Raw genomic sequence first — 12,367 nt, forward strand, 5'->3', positions numbered from 1 at the left:
AGTATTATGCCTTCTTTGGTTCATAGGCCAGGATTATCACAGGAATAGAAAACCCGTAGTGATAGACGCAAGGGTCCCGATCATTCAACGAGATGGTGGTTATCGATTTGGTGGAGACGACTTTAACGATCTGACTATAAATGTGCACGACGTTGCGCCTTAGCAATCGCTAAACCAACTCCAAGAGGTTATTGACCATGTCGAGGCACGATCAACGTGACTATCAAGGTCTCTTCGTGCAAGCAATCGAAGAACAAGTAAGAATATGATAAAACCAATTTGAATATTACAAATATATATGAAGTATTGATAAGGGTGGGGATCCGAAAGCGGTCTTGGTCTAGTCGTTGGACACAAACGAAGTACACAAAGTTGCAATGGGTGACTTTTAACTAAAAAAATCCCAAGAAAAGCTACTAGGTTGATGTACTTATATAGGATCAAGGGGTGGCAGCCAAGGAGGTAGGAGGACGCCTCAATGCAGCCTAAAACTAACCCTAGGTCGTACAAGGCCTGTGGGCCCAAGTGGAGGTGATGCAACACCTTTGAACTTGTAGTTTGACTCGAATTCTGGTGCAACATCAGATTGTTTCGTCAATATCTCCACGCTCCGGACGAATTTTAAGGTAATTACAATTGGGCTGGAATGTACATAAGATCTACTTTCCAACAAAAAAAGAATCACTCAATTCAGAGTCCGTATGAAAATGTTATTGACGTTTTGAGACAGGTATGTCTGTGCAGTCCGAATCTGAGTCCAGAACGTGAGAGACTTGGACTTTATCTTCTCTTGGGCTAAAAGTGACGTGAGAGAACTTCTTGAAAAACATATAAACATTTCCTTTGATGTGAGATAACTTCTTGAACAACACCTAATTATTTCCTCTTCCTTTATCTTCACACATGGTTCGTGCAAGTGTTCGGCAATTCTGCATTTAGACATGAAGTAAAAAATATGTTAAGTATTTTTGTTCCGCACAACATAAATAAATTATTGCAAAATTATGATAAGAAATCACCTTGTAAATATGCAAATATGAAATAGTTTTGGTCATATCCAAGGTATCCATGTCTTCATCACGTAGAAAATAAGATGGCATGCATCTCAAATCCTATGAGTAGGATTAGGAAAAGAGATATCATGTGATTCACATCATAGGATTTTTTTTTCATCGAGTCTAGGCTTTTTTTCCCCTTTGAAATGTGAAGGATAGGAACCAATCCTATATAGGAATAGAAATGCATTCCTATGAACCAATGAGCTTTAAATGAAAAAAATCCTATAAAAATCCTATCCTATAAAATTTCTATGAAATTCCTTCAAACCAAAGGAGACCTTAATACCCATGTCTGCTTTGGGAATGTACTGGATAGTTTACTCTACTATTTTGGTTGGCCTAAGACCGACGTAACCATCCTGCGATGGACGGGCGAGAGTGGAAGAATCTTTCACGGTGTGTCGACGCGGCGTGGACGGATCGCGGATCGCGGTGCGAATGAGCTAAGCCTACGCGCCAGCTGCCCAACCACGAGCTCTCTCACCGCCGGTGTGAGGCCGACCGGCGGGAGAAAGCCGAGAATGCCGATGGAATCTGGCGCGCGGTGATGCGTTGTGTGCGTGGTGCTCGGCGGCTTCCCCTAGCACACGGTGGCGTCTCGCCATTGCCATGCCCTGCGTTGCAGGGATACGGCGCATAGGTGTCAAATCGGTGCAGGATACTGCACCGGAACGGGGATACACACATATACGCGTGGGATACATGTATCCCTAAGTATCCCATTTTCTGAATTAAAATAGAAGAGGAAAATCAGAAAATGGCTGAGACACACAAGGGACAGTTTACCCTAGCCATCGAAGGGACATTTACGGGCCTGCACATTTATACATATACATGTATGGGACTGTTACAACCTATCAGAAGAGGCCTCCTCGATGGGTGACAAAACCTAAATCACTTAGAATCCTCAAAATTATTGTTTAGTGGTGCTGATTTTTATGCATTTATACATATACATGTCGTATCCCCGTAAGTCTATCTTTAGAAAATGTCGTTTTTTCGTATCGCCATTTCGGTATCCCCGTATCCGTATCCCCGTACCACCATGTAACATAGGCCCATGCCCGCATATTTCGCTCCTACCTCGCCAGTCGCCACTCGCTCCGGAAGACCGGAACCATGACACGCAGAGATGCAACAATGTTCCTCTTGAATGAAAATATAGCGTAAGCAGACCTCAGTGGATTTTAGCATCAAAGCCGCCAACGGAAAAGGGACAACGCGGCGTCAGCCCATACAGCGATATCAGTGTCTCGGTGTGTCGATGCAGCCTAAAAACGATCCTTTGCGCCAGGCGCACGTTTCCGTGTTACGTCAAGCTGGATTGTTGGCTTTCCGCACTGTTTTTGCGGCTGCCACAAGCTATTCTGTTCTGCCACGAGAAAGGCCGTATGAATCGACCTGCACTAAATCTAGCGCCACACAAACTCTGCTCAGTTCCTCATCCGTTCCCTCCTCTTCTCGGCTCAAGCGAGCCACCCACCGCCACTGCCTATCTTGTTCATTCCTACCAGGGCCACTCACGGGTCGGGAAGGTTGCAAAAATGCGTACACATGTTCCCTCTCTCCTGTATAAATTACCACTCTGCATTCGCTTTCCCCGGCCTTGAAGAAACAAAAAATTGAGTGTACTTGGCGCCTGCTGCCCGTGTCACCTCCTTTCTAGAGAGATCATGCTTCCACTGGCACAAACATTTTGTATCTTCACCAACCACCACCGGGACACCTCCTCTCCCGGCTTTCGCAAAAGGAGGCCATGGTTAAATGGCCCATCAAACAAGTGGCTGATGATGATCATCAGCTCAGCATATGCCACAACAAGTGTAGCTCAGACCAAAACAAACCAAAATGCACGCACAAGAAGTACCCAACTATCCATCGACCAGCATCTCTCTCTCATCTCTGGTGTAATCAATATAATGTGCAGTATTACTATACACACATCTATCGTAATAATCATACAAAAAGAAACAGAGAGACCGAGAAGGCCACCAAGACCCTAACCTACACATCTGCCCATCCATGCTCACGCGCAGCTCAACACAACCACCAAGACAATCATAGATTCTGGCCCGTCACCGGGAAAGAATCACATCACATAGAGAGCGGCAGGTGGCCGTTGTTGTTGGAGGCGCCGCCGTTGTAGGCCTTGTCCTCCGTCTTCCTCCTCTTCAACACGATGCTCCAGGTGATCACCTCCAGCACCACGGCCACACCGCCCAGGATGCCGATTGCGATGATGTACCCCGTCTTCCACTTCTGCTCCACGTTCAGGATGCTCATGCCCTTGAAGATGTTGACGATGCCCAGGATGATGATGGTGTAGCCCACCGAGTGGTGGTACACGTTCCAGTACACCCGCAGCTTGTGATCCTTCTTGGGCCTCAGGAACAACGCAAAGATCTATAGTAGACCAAATAAATCAAACATATTAGTAAGCTCCCCTCTATGCAACTGACATCGCAAATTTTGGTGCACAAATACTGAATAGATAAGAGGAATTGGGAATGTGGAGATCATATACCTGAACGGTACCAAGAGCAAATACAGCGATCCCAATGTTCCTGTGAAGCGAGTAGGTGATTCCCTTGGACAGATTTCCTAGATGAATACCGGTGGCCCAGCCGGATACTCCCACACCATACCCTATCAGCTGGCAAGCAACGTGAAGGTAGAACCAAGCAGGGTCGGCTGATTTGAATGTCTTGAGATATCTAGCAACTATGCCTCCCATTGGCAGTAGAATCCCCCAACTCACAGCATTCAGAATTCCATGGGTCTGAAGAACAAAAAACAGGGGTAAGAATTGACAATGTTTTGATAAAATCACTACTCATCACAACAACTTTTGTATGATTTTATATGTGCATATGTATCAACAGGGACTATTGGATTTATTCCCCCCCTTAAGAATTACTGATTTCTTTATCACAACACAGGCATAAAAAGGGCTAAGGCTAGCAGAGACAACTTCTATGTCAATGCCATGAATGAACATGCAGATGTAGCTATCAACAATTAGACTGATCAAGGCGTAAAAGTCCACCAAGGCAGGAAGAAATCTAGCTAGGCAAGAAAAATTCAGCCCCAGTGTATAAACTTTCAAAGTGCATTGAACAGAAGAAACCATGTGGCATGTGACACACAGAGTCAACGTACCAGGAGCTGATGTATTTTCAGATCAAAGTCAACTCATGCCAACAAGAACACTAGTTAATTAGGCATCTGCATGTGAGATTTCACATGGCAACAGGCATAGTTTTCTTATGAGGTGTCCGTTAGAAGCATACAGAATTGATGGTATTTCCATGTTGTTGCACTACACATGCATAGAGCAAAACTGATTCATGTGGTTTACTCCTGTTTACTCATTGCAGTAACGCTTGGACAGCTACACTTATTCACTCGTAGAAAAGTTGAATTCAAAAAAAATTAGAGCTTCGGTTAAAAGGTGAAAATTGTCCCTATAATATTGCCAGAAATTGGGAGCTTCAGAGTTTTACTCCCCATAATTTTGATCCTACTCAAGTTGTTTCTGTAGAGAATGTATCTTTTCGTACAATTTTAGTTTGCGTTACGATTGCCAAACTGAATCGGAAGTATATAAAAGCTCGAGGATAGAGGCATAAATGTCGAATCAAATCAATAAATTCTGGGTAGAGCGCTCACATTTTTCTTCCTGAGGATGCTGCCTCCGCTGACGGCGGTGGTCGCCCCCGTGATGAGGTTGAGCTTCCCCTTGGCGCCCATGTTGGCAGCGGCCATTGCGTGTATGCCGATGCTCCCGCCGGACACCTGCCCGACCTGCCAAACCTGGTTCACCTCCCCGGTGCCGTTCTGGAGCGCGAGCTTCCCGAACATCTGGACGCGGCCGTCAGCGCCGACCTCGGCGGCGAGGTCGGTCGTCTTGTAGGCGATGCTCCCCGGCGATCCGAGGGACGTTCCCTGGATGGCGTACGTCTCCACGCCGTACGCGCCGCCCTTGGGTGCGGCGACGAGCGCCTGGGTGCCGCTCATGCCGTCGCCGGTGGGGTTGAGCCCCCAGGCGACCCAGCCGCCGGCCGAGGGCGGCGCGGCGACGAAGGCCACGGAGAGGGAGGACGCCGCCGGGTCGTAGGTCCAGTGCACGGACGCGCCCAGGGTAGGCAGGTCGGTGCAGGCCGCGTACACGCGGTTCTTGGAGAACCTCTCCGCCGTGCACGCCCCCGCCGCGCCCACGCTCGCCGGCGCCGCGGCCAGCAGCGCCGCCGCCGCCAGCAGGGCGAGAACCCGCGTGACGGACATGGCGGATGGATGGACGGGGGATCTCTTCTCCGGGGCCGAGGAGTTAATGGGGGTTCAGGTGGGAGGAGACCGGTGGGTGGGGAAAGAGGAGAGCTTTCTTTCGGGCTCAGAGTCGGAAGGAAGCAGAGCCGGGGCGTGTGGGAAGCAGGGGAGGGAGATGGCGCGGTTAATAAAGGAGGAGGCGGTGAGGGTGGTGTGGACTTTGGGAAGGGAAGGCGGAAACGTGGGCGCGTGTGATTGGGCGGGGGTTGACGCGGTCTGAGGCTTTTAGGAAAGGCTAAACACGTTCCGTTTTTACGTCCGTTCCTTGCCGTTTCTGCGCGGCGACTTGCCGAGTTTACTACTGAGCCGTAGCGTACGGTTCATGGATATGGTGCGTACGTACCTGCCTACATTTGACGTGATGACAAACTTCTGCATGACCATGTAGATTCAGTGCTGCCAGAGTGCTCAGTTTAGTCTACGGGATCCGCTAACTAAGCACAAACACAATTGTCGATATGGAAGTTCAACCTTTCTCAAGATGACGATGAAGTTGAATAGGAAGTCAATTATCATGTACTCCATCCGTAAAATTTAGATCATTAAAGTATCATGATAAGGCAGCTATTCGAAAGAGCTTTTAAAGAGAGATTGAATGCTTCTTAATATAATATAATCTTCTTTGACATGAAATCCCTCCTTGACGAATTTGAATCTTCTTCAAGGCTGCCTGTAATGAGAGTATCATACGTAGTATTATACATGTCAACTAATCAATTTTAATAAGGTGACATAGAATTAAATTAAAAAAAATGGTTGAGTATCATATCGTGATATTGTATCATATCATGATAATGTATCATGTACTCCCTCCGTAAATAAATATAAATTATTTAGATCATTAAAGTATCATCATAAGGCAGCTATTATCGAAAGAGCTTTTAAAGAGAGATTGAATGCTTGTTAATATACTATAATCTTCTTTGACATGAAATCCCTCCGTCACGAATTTGAATCTTCTTCTAGGTTGTCCGTAATGAGAGTATATGTAATAGTCTTATACATGTCAACTAGACAATTTCGATGAGGTGACATAGAATTAAATCTTTACCTAATAATAAAGAGGCTATCGCTTTCGTCGGAAAACCCACCGAGGTGATTTTACAAAAAAGCCCTTACTGTTTATGACATTAAACTCGTAGTATATATTAAATATTTTTTTAAATACTCATATCTTTTAAACCGTAACTCCAATTTAACATATTATACATGGAATTTGATTAGAAAAATATGTAGAATTTAAATATGATATTATTTTATCTGTTAAACGTTTAATAAAAATACTATCTAGGATGCAATCTTAATAAATAAGTCATTATTCGTCTTTCTTTCATACCGGTACTCATCCGGGTTGGGGATGAGCACGTCAACAAAATCAGGATTAGAGATGAAACTGAAGGTCACTTGACTGATTCTTTGTACGTATTAAATCTACATGCAAGCCGTGTTAAAATAGAAGACCTGTGAAATTTTGAACTACATTTTTGTAGGATAAGACCATCTTTATTTGTATCGTAACTATAAATTCTCAAATTATAGACATTTTTTATAAATTAAGAGCGTGTGCCGTGTGGTATTTCTTTCTCCCGTTGCAACGCATGAGCCCTTTTGCTAGTGAAGAAAGAGAGGGTTACGTATCATATCATGATACTGTATCATATTAACTGATGTGTTACTATGTGTCTTGCATGACAATAAATATTCTACCTTATGATTCCAACATATAGTACTATGCATTACGGATGTGGTATCATATAGACTAGTATCATATGCATGATACTAGTATATGATATTATCGATTACAACCAACCTTAGCGGACTTCACAAATTTGATGGGTTAGGGCTTCTCGAGACCCGTGTCACCAATGAGGACATTCTAGGCGTAGTAAATCATCTCCCAGCGCATAAATCCCCACGCCTGAGATTTTAGCACAACCTATATTAACTGTGAAGAAGAATAAATAAGTAGGAAAAAATCGAGACAAACTCCCTGTTGGCCCACCCTAAGAGATTGGACTAGATCCGCCACTACATTACTCTCACTCCCAAAAGAACGATTTCATGTGTCGAGAGATTTCAAACCTATTTCACTAGCAAACTACACCATCAAGATCATGACAAAAAAATAACCAACAAATTGCAAAGAATCATTCTTGAGTTGCTTCATATCAATCCATATGAGTTTCTAAGATTGAGATATATTCATGAGTGCGAGGGTCGGGCCTTTAAATATTTGCATCAATGCCATAGTTCAAGCAAGGAAATAATTATCCTCAAACTAAACTTTGAAAAGACTTTTGACCTGATTGAACAAATTATTTCTGGACATCCTACAAGCTAGAGGCTTTGGTCATAGATGGATCAATTGGATTAAAAATGATTTTTGGGTCTCAAACTTCTTCTATTCTGCTCAGTGGAGTCTCGATGAAGCAATTTCAAAAGGGGGGGCTCTCCCCTCTTATTTTTTTGCTAGCTACTATTTTCTAAAATTCATTCCAACAAGTGAAGTTATGAGCAATTCTTTCATCCAGTCACCTCTAAATATTACTACATCTATAGTCTTTTCAGTAATTCAATATGCACACGACACTATTGATGTTCTTACAATTGAATAGATGTAGCTAATGCAAGTTAAGAATTTTTCACTGCACTTTGTTGGCCAAGCTGGTCTTAAGGTCAATTATAATAAGTTTGTGATTGTGTGTGTTAATGTGTTAGAGGATAAGATGGCTTCGCTCATTGGGGTTTTAGACCACTAGCAAGGTTATTTACCTTTGGGAAACACTTCCTATCAGCAGTCTGATACGGAAGTTTCCTCAGACCAGCCCTGGGTCATTGATTCCTTTTTTATCCCACGGTCCATATTTTAAGAAAATCTTCAATCCCGTTAATTGATCCCACAATTTCCATCTTCCGAGTAAATCTCGCCGGATAACCCATCCAAACCACATCATGACATCCGGAGCGAGTAAATCTCGGATCCCACGGGTGAGCTCTGGGCGCGCACAACGACGACACGTCGTCACGTCGACTCCTACCTCCGCCGCCAGCTCCCCATCAAGAACTCATGACGGCTACACTTGATCCATGTCACCGGTGTGGCGCCCCGCCTCCATCTCCTTCGTTGATCCCTTCTCTCACCGTCGACCGACCATTCCCCTTCCCTTCGCCGCACCGGTCCTCCACCATCGTCCCTCCCACCATGCTGGTGCGCCGTTTCGGCACGGGAAAGAAGCTCCGTGAAGGCATCGTCTCGGTGGTATGTACTCACACGAACTAGTTTGATTGATCGAATATTTGATTCAGGTTTACTGTCCTATTTTGATTTGCATTAGTTTGGGTCCACTGCTTGCTTCAATGCAATTTGTTTGAGTGTGCCTACGTTATATCCGATGTGTAATGGATCTTTTTGCCATCTATGAATTTTGATTAATTTTATGTGCAGACCTTAATAACTTGATTCTATTGGTGGTAATATGAGTTTCGACATGATTTCAAACCGCATGCTTCCATCGAAGTATATATCTGTCTCAAACTAAAAATGTCCATGCTTCTTAGTTTTGTAGCAACTATAATGCTATACAAATGCTTCTGGACTCTGATTTTTTCTCTCTTCCTAATGCCAAATAATAATAATGCAGATCAATCTATATGTTGGTGATTCAAAACATCCATCCTTTGGAGGCCAAATTTTTTAGGTTTGCTTCAGTATCCATTGGACAATGCAATGCTTCAATATTATATTACATATGTTTCTTCCTTATGTGTATTTTGCTTCGGTAGTTCCATCGTATATATTCTCCGTTTATTCATTCTTCTGTTTTTGTTAGCACTGTTGTAAACCATACATTGTTGTTGTGCTTCCTTCATACTACTTTCATCTCTGACAATGCCGCCCAGATGGATCCCCTGCCATGCTCCGCTCGATACAGCCCTTGGTCCACCTTGCCGGTGCACCTCCCGATCAAAGGTCGTAATTATTTCAAATTTCCATGCTTTCATGGAAGACTAGTTCTGTCCCAAAGTACCATGTTCGTGTTGGAGTACTTTGTTATGTACTCCGTAGCATCTAAACCACAATACAGTTTGAACTCTATACATTTTGCTTTCATAGGTAAAAACAATTATATTAATTTGTAAGTTAGTGACACAAATCATCCATATCGCTGTTACCCACAATATTAGTTGGCTTTGATTTTCATTGTTGTATGCTTCCATTCGAGCTCCTGTAACATATGTTGTACTTATTGACATGTATCATGTCACACACTTTTTTCATGGTTCGTACTCATGGAGATTCTAATTTTCAATACACTAGCTTCTTCACGATAGACTTTGGTTCAATAAGTAAACAAGATTTGATTCATTTTGTATGTACAAGTACATCTAGCATGCATCCCATGTTAGCCGTAATCTTAATGTGTTTCCATTTTCAATGTTCTATAGTTCCTATTAAGATGAGTCATATTCATATAGCATATTTTCATGCTTCCAGTGAGCTTTCAAATCATAGTTCAAGTGCTTTTTTGGTGTATGCAGATTGCTTCCATACTTCCTGCGTATTCTTATATAAATTTTGGTCTTGTCCTTGTTATCACATATGTGTATTCATACTAGGTAGTTTGCTTCCATAGTTCTCGCTTCTATAGTTATCACAAATGGTTTGCATCACACGATGCCAACCATGCATCATTGTTTTCTCAATCGCCTTGCACTACCCTCTCGCCATGATGTCGACAGTATTGATATGAAGGCAACAGAGGTGGTGGAGACACGTGAAAGACAAGAACCAAGGTCATGTTCACTATTGCGACGCCAGAGCTCAAGACAATACCCTCGCTTCCCAGCTATCTTACGTGGGATCTTTGTATCAGATTTTGCTGTAATGTAATTGATACATGCTGAAATGGTATTAGTCTTTTGTTTCACGGAAGACGATTACTTTTTCGTTGGAAGCAAATTTCCGACTCTTGTGACATCAATGTATACCTACAATGAAAACCACTTTATGTTTGAAAGCAGATATAGATTTTTTCTGGTAAGAGCAAATTTGATTTGTAGTGGAAACATATTCTGAGTTGATGGAAATAAATTATTGCATCGATGAAAACAAAGTAAATATTTGTAATCACAGATTTTTCTTAGATTAAAACAAACTTGATTGTACGCACTTGAAGCAGATTATTGAATTGATGGAAGAAAATATGGGTTGTGCTCAAAATAGAGTAACTAACATGGAGAAATAAATTGTGTGGAGAAAATTGTTGCATCAATCTTGGAAGCACTTTTTTAGGAAATCTTGGAAGCACGTAATTGGAAGCAAAGCTAACCAGTCCGCATTAGTTTGGAAGCAGCAATACAACTAATAACTACCACCAGGCCCATCCCGCAAAAGAAGGAACTACCATCGGGTCATGCACACAAAGCAGTTAGGACGAAGCAGTCATTTAAGGCATCAATTCAGCAAATCTTGCGTGAGTTTTAATAGCAAATCGAATGATGGATATGATTCTAATCGGATGGCCCACGACTAGTCTGATGAAAGCAAAAAAATCTATAGTCTGATGGCTAGTGGTTCCCTTTACCTTTTACCTATTTTGGATTGCCGGCTCTCGGTGTTACAAGTTGACAATCAAGGATATCCCCCCTATCATGCACAAAATTTAAGAAATAATTTCCAGTTATTCCACTTTGTTGTCCTATGATGGAAGATTATAACTCATCAAAACTAGTTTTTCTTCACGTCCAACTTCTTCATGTGTTTTTTCACAAATACACTTTCTAGTGTATCATTTGACTGATAAAAAAAACAATGTGCAAATGATGACCATCTAAAAACTACGTGAACACGAGGGTGTATCAACATATGCCATTGAGCAAAAGAAACGGTTTCTCAACCCAAAGAACCAGAGACTATGTAGGGGTAATTCTATTAAGGCCGTGGGCACCTGCCTTACCCCAGCAGCGCGCCTCCTCCTCGATGGAGCCGATCAGAACCTTAGCCAAGGGATGTGTGTGTTGGGAAATGTAGTAGAAAAAATAGTTACCTTGCGACCAAGGTCCCGGGTCACTACAAAGCTGCATACAGAGTTTGATCGGATCATTATCAAATTCAAGATGCATTGAAAGAAGGGTTGGTGTAGATCGTTCTTGAAGACCCTCGACCGTCTGCTTCTATCCCTCAAAATAAATATCGAAAGCACGACCTCTCTATGGATTGTACGCGTACGGGCTCCACGATCTGGCAGCGCTTATCCGTCGAGAGATAATCGTCACTAGAGAATTAGAGGGAGAAGAAGTGAAACACACATGGCTTGTCTATTCTGAGGATTGGAGAGAACTAGGTCTAGCTCTAATTAGATCAATTAGATCTAGAACTAGAGAACTAGAAGAGGCACCCAAAAACTTGTATTGCAAAAGGTCCAAAACCTCTACTATCTATAGGTGTAGGGGAGTGGAGGGGGTGTTGCAAGGGGGAGGAGGACTCCTATGGTGCCGGCCCTAGGAGGGAGGAGAAGTCCCTCCCCACTCCAATTTGGCATCGCTTAGCCTTGGAAAAGGCTAAGGGAGCGCCACCTTTTGTTATTGGGCCCTAGGGCTCAATAACTCCCCACCACTTGACCTTATTGTGTTTTCCTTGACCCATTGATATTAAATAAATTATAAAAGCCTCCTAACCAGTATTAGATCCTTCTATTACTAATTTAACATCTCCTAAAACATTTTCCACCTATATACCAATTCCCCGTATTACGTGATAAACCACGAAACTCTTCCGGTGACTCTCAAACGCTTCCAGTTTCTCTCGAAACTATTTCATAACTATTTTATCATAAATCTTAATTCACTCACACTCATTAGACTGTGATTCCCTTAAGCATGTGACCTTGTAAGTTCGATAAAACATAGACCTGAACAAAACCCCTTCCTTTCAATGACCAATAACGGAACCGTGGACGCCCATATTGATCCCTATGAATAAA

At 43.0% G+C, this 12,367-nt stretch overlaps 1 protein-coding gene across 1 annotated transcript; it reads right to left on the reverse strand.

Annotated features, from left to right (window-relative positions):
* Positions 1-2,922: 2,922 nt before the first annotated feature.
* Positions 2,923-5,479, reverse strand: LOC123410505 (cytochrome b561 and DOMON domain-containing protein At4g12980-like). The gene is made up of 3 exons (XM_045103450.1): positions 4,728-5,479; positions 3,583-3,837; positions 2,923-3,461 (listed from the first exon to the last, which is right to left on the reverse strand). Exons 1-3 carry the CDS (start codon positions 5,340-5,342, stop codon positions 3,153-3,155), a joined length of 1,179 nt encoding a protein of 392 aa, XP_044959385.1. The 5' UTR covers positions 5,343-5,479; the 3' UTR covers positions 2,923-3,152.
* Between the last annotated feature and the right edge of the window lie 6,888 nt (positions 5,480-12,367).

Source organism: Hordeum vulgare, chromosome 7H (genome assembly GCF_904849725.1).
Source record: "Hordeum vulgare subsp. vulgare chromosome 7H, MorexV3_pseudomolecules_assembly, whole genome shotgun sequence".
Classification (NCBI taxonomy): Eukaryota; Viridiplantae; Streptophyta; class Magnoliopsida; order Poales; family Poaceae; genus Hordeum; species Hordeum vulgare.